This window comes from Gymnoscopelus braueri (assembly GCF_963280865.1).
Source record: "Gymnoscopelus braueri genome assembly, chromosome: 17".
Classification (NCBI taxonomy): Eukaryota; Metazoa; Chordata; class Actinopteri; order Myctophiformes; family Myctophidae; genus Gymnoscopelus; species Gymnoscopelus braueri.
The window spans coordinates 19,669,422-19,684,399 of NC_137617.1; the positions used below are offsets into that span (position 1 = coordinate 19,669,422).

At 42.6% G+C, this 14,978-nt stretch overlaps 1 protein-coding gene across 1 annotated transcript; it reads right to left on the bottom strand.

Moving 5' to 3' along the window:
• Window positions 1–209: 209 nt before the first annotated feature.
• On the bottom strand, window positions 210–14,496 carry LOC308104634 (G protein-activated inward rectifier potassium channel 1-like; the record flags this gene model as incomplete). Its single annotated transcript, XM_080455088.1, has 4 exons — window positions 210–1,322; window positions 1,584–1,800; window positions 13,440–13,707; window positions 14,084–14,496. 4 exons carry the CDS (start codon window positions 14,494–14,496, stop codon window positions 601–603), a joined length of 1,620 nt encoding a protein of 539 aa, XP_080311214.1. The 3' UTR covers window positions 210–600.
• Window positions 14,497–14,978: the final 482 nt, after the last annotated feature.

Here is a 14,978-nt window from a genome sequence, read left to right on the forward strand (position 1 = left end):
TAAAGCAGTCAAAAATGTACTTTTTTCACCCGTTCATGGTGCACCAATGCAAGTAAATAAGTTATACAGTGGTAGTAGGAAATTCAGTCAAATGTTCAAATAAACGATATAATACATAGTGAATAGAGGAAGTATAATTCACTTACACACCTGGATTTTCTTGTGATTTAAACAGATTTCCAACAACAAAATCTCTTCATCCCAGTAAATAATCTCAAGTTTGTGATTGCAATTTTGGTGTTTAAAGAATGGAATGGAAAATGAAATGTCTTGTTAATGATAGGGTCATTTTAGGTGCTTTTCTAGAGAATAGAAGTATGTGAATACAAGAGCAAAGTGTTAGTGGGGCACAGATGGTGATCTGTCAAAGAATTACTCACAGCATGAGTGGACGGATGGCTCGTGGACGTTGCCATTGGTAATGGACAACTTTGTAGAAAGCTGTTCACACAATGAAACATATTGGGCAAGAAAAGCTGTTTGAAAAGAGATAAAAATAGTTCACAGTAGTCTCCAATAACATTGAAAACGTACAATGCCCATCAAGCTTGATTTCAAATCTCAGAATTGTTCTTAAGTCTCAATTATAGTCACCAAGAGTCAACGGTCGGCGTTCATTCTGCGCAACTTTGCAGGCAGGTTGTCCTCTGGCCGACCTCCAGCCATGGGTATCTGGACTGAGGTTGGGTTCAGAACTGGAGGTAGTCTATGTCTCTCCACCTCCGCCTCCCCAGGGTCCACATCCAGGGCCAACAGCTGGACCTGCTCCTCTGGTTCCCCGTGCCCACTAACGGGGATGGAGCTGGACCTGAGCCTCTGAATCCTCAGTGGCAGGTCCCCTGTGCTGGAAGCCTTTGGCCCCGGCCCCCTCCGAAAGTGCTCCTCCTTGACAGAGTTCATGCGCTGCAGTTTGCTCGGAAGCCTGGACACGCGGTCCTCTGTGTGGTCAATCCGGTCTGCCGACGGCAGCCTTTCAGAGTTCATGCGCTGCAGTTTGCTCGGAAGCCTGGACACGCGGTCCTCGGTGTGGTCAATGCAGTCTGCCGACAGCAGCCTTTCCCTGCGGCCCGCGCGGCCCTCGTTGCCCAGGGGAGGAGACCCGGAGGTAGGTATGGCAGCCAGCGGAGGGTTGGGTGACGTCAGGGCTGAGTTTTCCTCCTGCTCTTTGACGCTGTATGGAGGCGTGTTGACCTCAAAGGTGTTGTGGAACTGGGAGTAATCGACCCTGAAGAAACCCTCTTCCAGAGACATGACGGGCAGGAAGCGGTGGGCCCAAAGAACTTCATCTTCAGTGTAAGACGTGCGGGCTTGGCACGTCATACCTAGATGGAGGTTAAATCAGAATTTAACAGGATGTTATGGACAGGAACAAAAACAAACATGAGAAAACACAGGAGGGAATCATTACAGAGAGAACCATATGAATGAAATAAAGTAAAAAAGAGAGAAGGGCTCGTGTTAAAATCATGTTGAATTGTATTACATATTACTGAGGATCGTGCTACACCATTGGCCAAAAATAAAAGTCTAGAAAAACAAAAGCTTATTTAAATATTACATGAAGTTTTTTAAATTATTCTAACCAGTTGTCTCGACGATTCCCTCCAGGATGACGACAATCTCAAACTGCTCATTCATGAGCGAGCGCTGTGACAGGTCAAAGAACGGACTCTTGCTGTTGATCTCGTGGCAGATGGTGAGGGGCGACACGAGGAAGAGCTGGTCCGCCCCCGTCCCAAAGCCCACGTCCAGCTCGCACTGGTCCAAGGGCAGGAACTCACCCTCTGGGGTCTGGCGGGACTGGAGGACAACAACACCACAAATCAATCAACAATTGACAGGCAGAGTCGCACAAGCAGCAGAAGGCAGCAGTGCGTGTCTTGCTCATGGACATGAGTCAGGACATCCTACTGCTGTGTAATCCCACTATAAAATCATACAATCGTACTATAAGTATAAATCCCAATCCCTGCAATTATACTATAAAATCCTACAATCCTACCCTCCTACTATAAATTCCTACTATCCTAAGATAAAATGAAGAAAACAGTCCTGTCTGTCCTCATCCATTTTTTTTCTCAGTGCCTTGACCAATCTATCTGAACCTGATTTGATTTGATTTATTAGACGTCATGGTTAAAAGAAAAACACATACATATTTCTCAGGGAAACGTCAAGGATATAAACACAATAAAGTCAGTGACTTATTTCCATTGTGGTCCTTGGTCTGAGACAAACAAAACATTACAACATAAAACAGGAATTGCAACAATGAATTTAAAACAATCTAGAACTATAATACTAAACACGGATTACGGCATAAATAAAATATCTAATAATAAATAGAAGTGGCAATACTTATTCAGCAGCATTTTCTAAAAGCCATGCTTTGACCGACATTGGCATGTTCAGGGAGTAAGGAAGCAGTTTTTTCACTTTTCCTAAATTTAAGCTGTTGCAAGAATCAAGATAATCAAGGGGGGTTTATTTGTCACTCAGTCACAGCCACAAACAGTGAAATGTTGGTGGGACATGGCCTGCAAGACTGTGCAACAATAGCAATACAATATAAAAATAAATTAGAATAGTACTGGACTGTAATAAAATAAATAAATAAAATATAGATTAAAAACAATAGCTGCAACAGGGAATGTGCAATGGGGACTTTTTGTGAACACTATCTCAATGGAGATGGTGGGAGGGACTCATATGAGCAGTGCCAGGGCTAATTGATTAGCAAGGTGTTTATAATTGTGCTCTCCTGTTTATAGCAGCATGCTGGACCTGGGGCTATACACAATGCCAAGGAGAATACCAGCACAGATAGAGCTGGTGCAATGGTTAAAGAAACAAGACAAAACAACAACAAAGTCTGCAACGTGTTTGGATGCGCACATCCCTGGGTATGGATATTGCAGAAATATCCCCATAACCATGGAATGACAAGAGCTTCCACCAAATACAGTGTTTAGATGCTAATATTGATATGATGCTGCTATATGAGGGGGCACTTTTATTTAAAACAAGTTATTGTTATTAGCTATTATAGGAGAGCATACGTTTGTAGCACGGGACCTTGGATATGACATTATTATAGGCCTATATGTCAAAGGACTGTTAAAGATCTGCTATTACATTCCACTTTGTTATTAGATTTCCTTCCACGTCGATTACAACATAGCATATCTCAAGTCACTTACAGAGAAAGTGGGCACTGTAATGTTTTTTTTTGGGATACTTTGTGATAATCGTTTTCTGTACGGATGCATCCTCATTCTCAGAACATTATCACTGCTATACTAGCTTGACTGCCAAGACGAGACTCATTAGTTCCTATTGGATCTGTTGAAAAGCTGTATTTCTTGAGTGGAAGATGCCATAGTCAGGTAAAATATTGTGCACTCTTTGCTCTTAAATTAAGTTAAGCTACAGTAATGGGGAAGGCTTGGCGAGGAAGAGAACATTTTAAATTTATAAACCCCTTTCACAAACCCATTTGCGTGCCTCTTTATCCTTCAGATATGCAAAAAGACAGGAAGTTATATAAAGTGCTATTCCAGAAGAGATCCAGAAGCGAATGGCTGTCGGCTGCTCAGAAGATAGTGAAAGGGTTGTGGATATCCTAAGGCTGGAGATAAGCAACCCTGCCACAACCCATGCCTACTTCTACTTTGATCTCTACAAGTCCCGCCGTGTGAGTAAGTGAATAAAATATGTTGATATATTTACAAAGTAATACGAAAAATAAATCGAAATCCTCTCAAGATAACTCCTCTCTTAACCCATTAAGACCTGGAACGCATCTGTCATTTTAGATTTCTTCTTTGGCTATTAAAAAATAGCAGATAGACAAGCTCATAGCGCGGCACTGAGTGCCACGCTATGAGCTTGTAGATCTGCTATTTTTTCCAAATTGTGATTTTTTTTTCCAAATCTATGAAAATATATATTTTTAAAGGGAACATTTTTGACTCAAATCTTTGCTTCTGGGGGTTCCTGGAACAAAAATATTTTTAGATGGCAGTCCGCGGCCAAATACAAATTTACAATACACATTTTGGGGGTCCTTGACATGAAAAAGTTTGAGAACCACTGATATAGAAAAGTAGGTTTTTCAGAAAACTGTTTGGATTTAGAAGACATTCTGTAGAATCGGAACCTCAGGCCTTAATGGGTTAACTGGTTCTGCCCGTTGCCTGCTATTCACTTGTATGCAAGGCTGTGCTGCTGCGGCCTTTTCACAGAGCACCCTCTTGGTCCACAGATGGCGAACAGTCTGCGATTCATATTCACAGTGATGTTGAGGACAGAAGGGTGTGACATTTCACAGGAAGAAGCCTTGTCTCTGTGAGCAAAAGCTGTTTCCCTCAAGCCCACGCCAAAACTAACGGTCGGTCCTGATCATACCGAAACAGTGCTGATTTGATTTCTCCCAGAAGGTCCAGACAGGCTGACATCGGCACCATGTTTATTGAGTCTATATGGCTTTCTATTTATCCCACTGGATGAGATCTTGAATACATCTTGGAGATAAGGATATTTTATAATCTGAAAGATGAACAGTATAAAAAATCAATAAGAGAAAATGATAGGGCGAGGGCTGTACAAATGAATAAGGAGTGGTGGACAGCAGCGAAGACATTTACTTGAGTACCGTACTTAAGTATTTTTGGATAGTTATGACTTTCACTCCACTACATTTCAAAGACAAATGTTGAACTGTTGACTCCACCGCAAGTCTAGGAAGGGGAAAAGTACATTAAGCACTTAAGCCCTATTTCAAATACTATAGAGGATTAGAGGACCCATATATTGGAATGGGGCATATTGGTTGGATCGGCGGTTCTGGACAACTGGATATCCGAACTACTCGACAGCGGGCATCGCACTCCCTCAAGTCCTTGCCGCTGTGCGCCGTGTTTGAAGTCGGGCGGGCCCATATATGCACATGACCATATATGGGCATAGCGGTCGGATCTGTGGCTCTGAACAACCCGATCTCTGTATCTGTCAGTCCTTGTCCCTTTTAATGCCCATATAAGAAGATCGCTGATGTCATCAATGTATGCCCATATATGGGCATGCCCCCTTTAGGGCATGCCCCCTTTAGGGCATGACCCCTTTGGAGGGGGGGGGTGATGCATTTTTTTTACAGAAATGCATTGATGTTAAAAATAAAACATACTTTGTAATTTGCACTTTGGAATACTTAGTAGCATAGTATTTTTAAATGCATACTCTTTTGCATACTTAAAGGACGACTTCACCCATTTTCAACCCATCTTCGTATAATTGGTCCTCACTCCTCACTAATGCTCATAATAATATGGCAACATTTTCGTCTACTTGGTCTGTGCATGATATAGTTGAAGGCATTGTTCTCGCATTAAAGGGGTAGTTCACCCCCAAAATAACTTTTTTTCTATTGATTACTCACCCCATGGAGCCTTGAATTCATGGATATTTTTTTGTTTTTGTCGCATTCCTTCCTTTATTATTTGATTATAATAAATTTGTCCCCATTGATTCCGGTAGGAGACACAAATGCATTTGTGTCTCCTACCGGAATCAATGGGGACAAATTTATTAAAATCAAATTATTGGCTTAGGAATGTGACAAAAACTAAAAAATATCTATGAATTCAAGGCTCCAGGTGGTGAGGAATCAATAGAAAAAAAGTTATTTTGGGGGTGAACTACCCCTTTAATACAAAATAAAATAAAAAGATTTAAATCTTGGTGAGTAAATCTTGGAAATTGCGCACCGGAGCGCACTCGCCTATTAGTTTGTATTGGCCAGTGCGCTCAGTGCTGTATTTCCGAACGCACCATGAGTTTGAAATGACCAATTCTGCCTACCGATGATGTCACTGGTAGGCGGGCACAGCCCTCCTCTGAGACACAGAGTAGACAAAAATGGTACCATATTATAATGAACATTAGTGAGGACCAATTATGTGAAGATAGGTTGAAAATGGCTGAGGTTTAATCGTATTTAATCACGTACTCCAGTACTTTAGGTCAAGTACAAAGTTTACTGAGAAACTTTCACTTTGTAGTTGAGTAATATTTGACGAGGAGTATCAGATCTGTACTTGAGTACTTCGTCCACCACTGTGAGATAGGATAATTGATTAGTTTTTTGGATGGCTTATTTCGGACACAGTTAAAAGACAATGAATACTTAAGATAAACATAATAAAAGTTAAAATTAGAAAGTAATAAAAATGGGAAAAAGAAAACAATAAAAAACTCCAAAGTGCACAAAAAGGGCATAGGAAGAACCCCTTCTTGCTTATATAATTTATCAATCAAATATCATTGAGGGGAAAAAAAATCTATCTAAGGAAGAAAAAATACCATTGAAACAAAAGCAACAACAAAACAGGACAACTTCTTCTGGTCATATAGGATAAGACAGGAAATAAAGTATAGGTAGGAGCAAGAAAGTTGAGGATAGTGGCCATCTGGCCGAAACAGAGAATGTCCTTGGAAGTTGTTGAAGTTAACTACTGCAAAATAGCAGTTTTGTCCCTCCATGAACCTCTCTATCTTCAAAGAGAAACTTTTTTATACAGCCAGTCTAACACACCTTCCTCCGAAGAGTGCCTACGGTGGATTATGGGGATTACGTGCTCCTCAGATCGCCCCATTTGAGAGCGTAACGGCACTACTAATTTTCAGCTGGAGCGCTTTGGTCACGCTATCGTGTTTCAGACTCCTGACATTACCTAGGTTCCAAGGTTCATTATTATACAATTATCATTCATTTCCTTGCTTCCCTGTGGATGCAAATCTTTAATTAATTCTATATTTGCTGTACATGTTCAGTATCACTTGTGTGACATCTCAACATGTGGAGGTCGCCACGCCTGCTGCAGCCTTTGCCACCCGCGTTATACTGTGTGGTTCTGAGACGGCGTCAGCCTTGTGTTGTTCACGGGTATTGATGCTAAAGAGCCGCTGCCACAAGGGGGAAATTAATGGTCTTTGGAACGGGGCCTGATACGAAGGGAATGCTTCATTTACCAAGCCACCTGAGATTTAGCTTGAGTGAAAGCAGGCCCTTTGAAGGGTGATTCACTTCCGTGTGTGTGTGTGTGTGTGTGTGTGTGTGTGTGTGTGTGTGTGTGTGTGTGTGTGTGTGTGTGTGTGTGTGTGTGTGTGTGTGTGTGTGTGTGTGTGTGTGTGTGTGTGTGTGTGTGTGTGTGTGTGTGTGACAGAGAGACAGAGGAGAATAGAATGACACAGAGAAAGAAAGGGAGGGGGAGGGAGAAAGACAGTGAGCTAGGACAAGAGACTGGGACATGGGATGTTCATGTGATACCATTCTCTCAACAGCACCCCCAAATAGCCATAGCCTCTGGCTGTAGCCCCCTATTGAGAAATGGCAAGTTTGTAGATCTGCTAGTTCAGTCAGATAACATTTTATTTATAGAATGTAAATACAAGTGTGAATATTATATTTGGGACAATCATTTAAGAGCAGGGAGATATACATCTATAACATCAATATAATATTCACACTTGTATTTACATTTTATAAACAAAATGTTCTCAAAGAAAAATCCAAAGAAAATCAGGTGAGCTTACAGTATATAGTCAATTTGGTCAGCTGCTTGACATGTCGCATTCAGTACATCTCACACATCGTGCTGCACATGCGTATAAACCTCTCGAGTATATCTGCCTGAACTAGCTTGCAGGCTACGCATAATTAATTTTTGAGAAGAAATAATGAGTTTTTTATATATAATATTTATGTATTATTATCATATATGTTCCATATACATTCCAACCTGACCCCCTGGTAGCCCCCGGCAGTCCCCCTGAGGGCTGTGGCCCCTACTTTGAAAACCACTGTTCCAATCGCGCGCTCTCTCTCTCTCACACACACACACACACAGACACACACACAGAGGAGAGAGAGAGAAACGGCACAGACCGTCTCTCTCATTTCTATTCCTCTGCGCCTCCTCTAAAAGTCAGACCCTGGCAGATGTGGTGGCTCGCGCGGGAACGTCTGCATGCCTGTCTTGCCTGTCTTGTCTTGTCTGTCTTGTCTTGTCTTGTCTTGTCTTGTCCTGTCTGTCCCTCCACCTGTGCTGTCCACCATCGATCTCCCCCTGCGATGCTCCCGTCCCACGAAGAAGAGCTTCTGACAACACTGACATGTTCTCTCCCACTGTCAGGTTTCCCAGCTTTGTCTCCTCCTTTTACTAGTCCAGAGGTTCTCAAACTTGTTTTAATTTCAAGGACCCCCATAACTCTCAGAGAGAGTTACAGAGCTGGTATAGGGTCCATTTGGAACCCCCTCAAGGAACCCTGAAGGGCCCTGGACCCCACGATGAGAACCACTGCAGTGGTCTCTCACACTCACTTAATCTTATCCCCCTCATGAATTAGACTTAAGTTTTATCTTCTAATCTAGTTTACATGCCCAGTCTGTTCTGTGCAGTGCATGTCAAAATACAGTGGGCGAATGATAAACATTCCGCGAAAATAGCAGATATACAAGCCCACAACTCGTGAAGAGATTTGGTGTAGAAGGAAAAAAGGAGGGGGGCCAAGTACCGACTAAGTTGTAGTTTCTGCTTATGAACTAAGCAATGATATTATGCATACTGTATATGTACAGCAAATACACACCAGCTGTATTGGTGTGCTTTGCTGTCCCTTTTTCCTGTTCTTCCAATGTTAAAACAAAATGAGCAAAGAGAAGTTTGCTTGTTCGCTCCAACAAACAAGCGAAGGCAGTATTTTTGCATAATAATGATATTGCATTGTAAACAATATGAGTATTGAGTAACAAAAACTATGATTTTTAACACTGAAAAGAGCTACAGCACCCTGACCAATACACAACCCGTCATTCCTATAACCCAGACTTTTGATTTGCGGTTTGCCCTGTGTTGCAGTGCTTTACACAGCTCTGTCATTAGGATTTACTGCAACATGCATCATTTTCTCCTGCCAACTGTGTAGCCTGGCAGTGACCTTGAGTTGTGTGTTATGTGAATAGAAGCACTGTCCTGGCTCCCCCAGTGGAAGTACAGTAGTAGTGGATGATACTGTATAATGCACTACTGTATAGTGCCGTTGCATTGACTTTGCAGTCTATCACTGCAGTGGCATGGGAATAACACCACATCAATGGGACATGGGACAATTGGATTACAGTACACCTTCCAACGCAGAAACGCCATGATCGAAACCCTTTCCCCTGCATTAACACTGCACTAGGGCTGCAGTCTGTTCTATTTTGAATGTTAATGTACTAGCCTGGATGCTGTACATGAATTTAATTTCTGCTAGTTGTCAGATAATTGTACGCCTCAGGTATCAGATGATTTATCATTTTAACTTTTCTAAAAGTTCCTATCCAACAGGGAAGAAACATAATTGTATGAATGTGATATTAATGCAGCAAGTAATATACACCATAAGTGGGACTTATGCCCTGACAACTGTGATGTGCGTATGTCTGTTGTAGACACATGACAATGTCTGATCAAGAATGAACATTACCAGGATCCGATTTGATGGGGGGACAGGGGGGTCCATGCCTCTGCTTTGACCAAACATTTTACAACGTCCCATTAACCCCGCCCACACTGGAATGTGCAAGTGCCGCTGTCAAACCCAACACGTACAGCGGGTGACGACTCTGCTAAAAACCTGTTAAAACGACGGAGGTGCGCTGTTTGAAGTGGACTTGAGCCATACGCATATATGTTGTCCTTTCCTGGATTTACTCACTTCATACTTATTTTATACTTTCACAAATTGTCAAATAAAAAATTGTAGTATCGTCAGTACAATATTACCATCACAATGTCAATATCATCTATTTGGTTAAAGATATTGTGATATTTGATTTTGTAGCCCAGCCCTATCATACTGTGGGCCGAGCTTCATGGGTAATGTCATACAGGGAGCTCTCCGGTAAGTTCCACCCGCATGTTAATGTACAGCACATTTTGCAGCCCTAAGGTTTAGTTTAGATGATCGCGTCACTCCTCGGAGAGGATGAAATCACTTCAAATCTGCTTGTCACAACAAGGCACAATTGTCCATTGGACAGGGACTGTCAGAACAAGGAAAAACTGATGTTGTGTGAAAAAGATGCTTGCTGCAGGCATCTTTGTCTGCAAATGCAGAATCAGGTATAATAGCTCCCATGATGCGGACAAAATAAATAAATATATAATACTGCGATTGCAGGATACATTGTGCTTTTTCTACATGGGTTTGAATGAACCTGGGGAAAAAAGATGCTTGGGATTTCCTGCATGCTTATAAATAGATTTGCTGTTTAAGTAGCTTTGTAAGCCATGGGTTCTGGACAGGATATATATATATTATTAAGGGGTCTATTTAAGGGGGGTTAAATGTGCTTGCCTTTTAAAAGCACTAGTTAAGATTGTGGGGCTCTAAGGATGACAGTCAAACCCACTTTGACCTGGTTGGGTGTACGGAGCAGCACGGCCTCCAGGTGCCGCAAGCACAGCTTTTAGACTCTTTAGCCAGACTCATCATATTTTTTAAGATGAACCCTTGCCATTTGATTGATCCAATGACTTTTACTCCAGTGCCACCCTCGGGCCAAAATTTCCAACCGTTTTCTGTTTTCGTTTTTAATTATGGTACTTTATAACACTTTTCCTGTTGTTTACAGAAAAGTGTTCATAAGTGGCACTTATGATTTCTAGGCATATTTGGGGCCATGCATGTCGGGAATGATGCAATTCGTCCCATTGCTACAGACGATTCTTCTTCTTTCGGCAAATTCCCATAGGCGTTGCCACAGTGGATCATCTATTCCATCTGGTTCTGTTTTCGGTGTCTTCCTCTGTGACTCCTGCCACCTGCAAGTTGTCTCTCTCCGCATCCATAAACCTCGTCTTACCTGGCAGCTCCATCTTCAGCATCCTTCTCCCATTATCTCCCAATGTAGGCCTACCCCTCATTCTTCCTTTTCACATGTCCAAACCATCTCAGAGTGCCTTGTCACTCCTAATGAGAATCGTAGCATCACTAATTCCGCCACCTCCAGCTCCGCCTGTCAATCAGAGCTTCACTCTGATTGACAGACAGGTCAGGTTAGCCAACCAGGGAATAATACTGGGCTGTCTTAGCGGCACAAACATGACGTGACACTCTGACAATCCGTGAAGCCGACGGTTTGGGTTGGGTGTTTGGGTTGGTCAGGGAAGCCCATGCATACTCTCCGAACACACATAATTTCTGCCTCTTTCTCAGGCCTCTGAATTGCCGCGAGGTCAAATGAGACACACACACCAAGTTTGAGACCGAACTAGGGATGTTAACAATTCATCTATAATCGATTAATTGCCGTTAAGAATTTTATCAATAATTTTTTTTGTTTTGTTCTGTTTTAGTTTTTGTGGCTAGTGAACGTTACAGGTATGTATTGTGTGTGATATCAAATGTGAGCATACTATAATTACAGTAATCCTTAATCATATTCCATCATATTCAAGGGCTTTTGGAGAGAAATGAGACAGACTCCATAGGGCACTGCAGAGGGGAGGTGTGCGCGCGTGTGTGTGTCCAGCTGATGCTCGTTGGCGCTCATTAATGTTAAATACATCAAGGCATTTATGTTTCTGCACTCATTTCCGGTTTCGGACAATTAAAAAAACGCCTCTTATCAATTAATCGATAAGTTTATCAACTATCAATTAATGAATTAATCGATAGTTTGCATCCCTAGACCGAACGGTCGGACACTGAACCGAGTTATGCCAGGGACAGATTTTGTGTGACACACAGACACAGAGATTCCTGTATGATGATTATGTCAAATTTTCCAATCTATGTTTGTGGCTCCACTAGTAAGAGACAACGGTGGTCGGTTCAAATCACTTTCGTCCACTTGGGTGTAATGAGCAGCACAGCCTCTAGATGCTTAGACTCTAAAGTCTTGTTTTTGTGGGGCTTTATGTTCCTATTTGCTTTTATGCTGAGGCAGCACAGCACAGCTGTCTCATACATAAGAGGAATTTTACAACTTTGGAAACATCCATATCGACAATAATGGGTATACTTTGTAAAACTGTATTTCACTTCCACTGTCAGCAAACCAGATTAATGACATTTGTATCTTTATAGAAGTGTAGCCACATGAAATATAGTCCTTTTTTCATTGTGTCCTGCTCAATAGAGGATAACTGGTATGTACCTTTCAGTCAATAAGACTGATTTCCCTATCTACCGTCCCTAGGGGGACAATATATCCGATCAACAGACAAATGGTACCGGAGCTGGAGTTATATGGCCCATTGAATGCCATTCTGCTGACCGGTGGACAGCATTTGTGATGACATCCACTTTACTTGAAAACACACTCAGCAGATCAGAAATTGGATGAGGGAAGGAGGGAAAGCAAGAGAAACAAGGAAAGGAAAAGAAAAAAGATAAATGGGCAGTTTGATTGTCCATCACGTGTTTCGACTAGAGTCTGGCATTGAGCTATTTGGTGCAGGAGACGTATCTTAATGAGTGTCGCTCATTAAAATGCACTGCAACCTAAATTATAGATCCCCCCCTCCCCCCAGTTAAAACTGCAGCCTTTCCACAAATTCGACTTGGTCACTAAGATGAAATTGGTCAAATTGTGGAAACACTAAAGACACCCTAGTGTCCCCCGGGGAATTCAGTCAATTGTGGTGATGAATGGAAATTCAATGCATGAGTTGGAAAACACTCATAAAACATAATGAGTAATGTTAAAACAAGTTAAGTGAATGTCAGTTAATCCTCCCTCATATTGCTCATATGAACTGAACCGTGTGTAACCTTGGTGGTGTGTAGCCTACTAAAATGACATTGTGCTTTTCGTCTCCGGCAAAGGTGGGGAGAGGGGGACAATACTTTATTCGCACCTTTGCGTATAGCCCAACGTTGCTTGTCGTGTGTTTTGGGGGCATGCAGCCAGTGGTGTAAAGTAACGAAGTACATTTACTCAAGTACTGTACTTAAGTGCAATTTTGAGGTATTGTTTTACTTTACTGGAGTATTTATCCTATTATACTACATCTCAGAGGAAAATATTATACTTTTACTCCACTACAAGTATTTGAAAACTTTATTTACTAGTTACTTTGTATATTTTGATTATTATGACAAAACATACATTACCCAGTACCCACTTCAGCCATACATTTCGGCCATTTGAAAATAGCCGATCTACAAGCTCACAATTGTGAGCTTGTAGATCTGCTATTTTCAAAAGATTTTGTATACATTTGAAACCTTGTGCAACGGGACATTCTGCATAATGAGTACTTACTACTTTTGGTACTTTAGGTACATTTTGATACCAATACTTTTGTACTTTTACTCAGTATTGATACTTTTACTTAAGTAAAAAAAAAAGTGAGTACTGTTTTCCACCACTACATGCAGCAGCTTACCTTAATGAGCTTGCACCTGATCTGAGCGGACACCATGTGGCTGTTCCGCAGGTTCCCCACGCGGAACATGAGGCACAGCCTCCCGTCCCGCTGCGAGATGACCGCGTCCTGGCTGAACATCAGCGTCTCGGCGCGCTTCTTGGGCTGCGACATCTTGATGAACATGCAGCCGATGAGGAAGGCGTCCACGATGGAGCCCAGCAGCGACTGGAAGAGGAACAGGATGATGCCCTCGGGGCACTTCTCCGTGATGTAGCGGTAGCCGTACCTAGGGATGGGACGATGATCGTTATTAGCGTTTATCGTGATAGAAAAAACGCTCACAATAATCGTATTCGCGGAGATTTTAAGAAATGAGATTGTCCTCCATCATACACTAGGACGAATTAGCTTTTGTTGAGCTGCAACTTCCAAAAAATTGCAGATCTACAAGCTCACAACATGTTGTGTTGCAACGTGTTGTGAGCTTGTAGATCGGCTATTTTTGGCAAATGCTCCCCCCAGAATAGGGATGTTGGGGGTTCAAGTAGTTCACAAAAGTGGCATTTAAAGTTTTAACCATATTTTGATCATCGCAATCATTTTTTTGCCACAACAACCGTGACATGTCATTTCCACAGATCGTCCCATCCCTAGCCCCGTACCCGATGGTCGCCTCCGTCTCGATGAAGAACAGGAACGCCGAGGGGAAGTTGTACACGTTGGCTACGCACGGCGTGTACGACGGGTCGTGGCCCGGCGCGTGGCTCAGGTCGCCGCGGATCGCGGCGATGATCCACCACATGGACGCCATGACCAGCCACGCCACCGTGTAGGTGAGGATGAAGATGAGCAGGTTCCAGCGCCACTTGAGGTCCACCAGCGTGGTGAAGAGGTCGGAGAGGTAGCGGCTCGTCTCTCCCACCACGTTGCCGTGCTGGACGTTGCAACGGCCGTTCTTCTCCACGAAGCGCTGCCTCTTCTTCCGCACGGCGGGCACGGAGGAGAAGGTCGTGCCCTGGTGCGTGTTCACCACCTGGTTGTAGTCCTCGCCGAATTTCCTCCGGATTGCAGACATGATCGGTGATTGTATTTCAGCCCCCCCTCCCGTCCCAAATGTGCTCTATATGCTTCTTTACGCAAGTTTGGTACTACTACTCCTCCCGTCCAAACAGTGCAGCAGGAACATGATCGCACACTATACACGCGTTCTACGAGATGATGGAGATAGGCTGCCTACCTCTCTCTCCATGGATCACTCGCAAGTGATGAGATATTCTGCGCAATGAAGCTACATGTCTGAACAGGGTCTGCGCGCACTGGAGCGGACCCCCTGCAGTTGTCCTCTGCCAACTTTTAGCTTCAGATTATTTTTTGAAATCTTTTTCTTTTCTTTTCTTTTTTTTACATCCAACGGAATTATTAAAAAAAAAAAATCTTAAGCTTTTTCCCCCTTTTTTATTTTATTTTTTACATCCAACGGAATTATTCAAAAATCCTTAAAAACGGTAATTCGAAATACCCAACAATAACTCCTGTGTCCCGAATAGATCCACTACA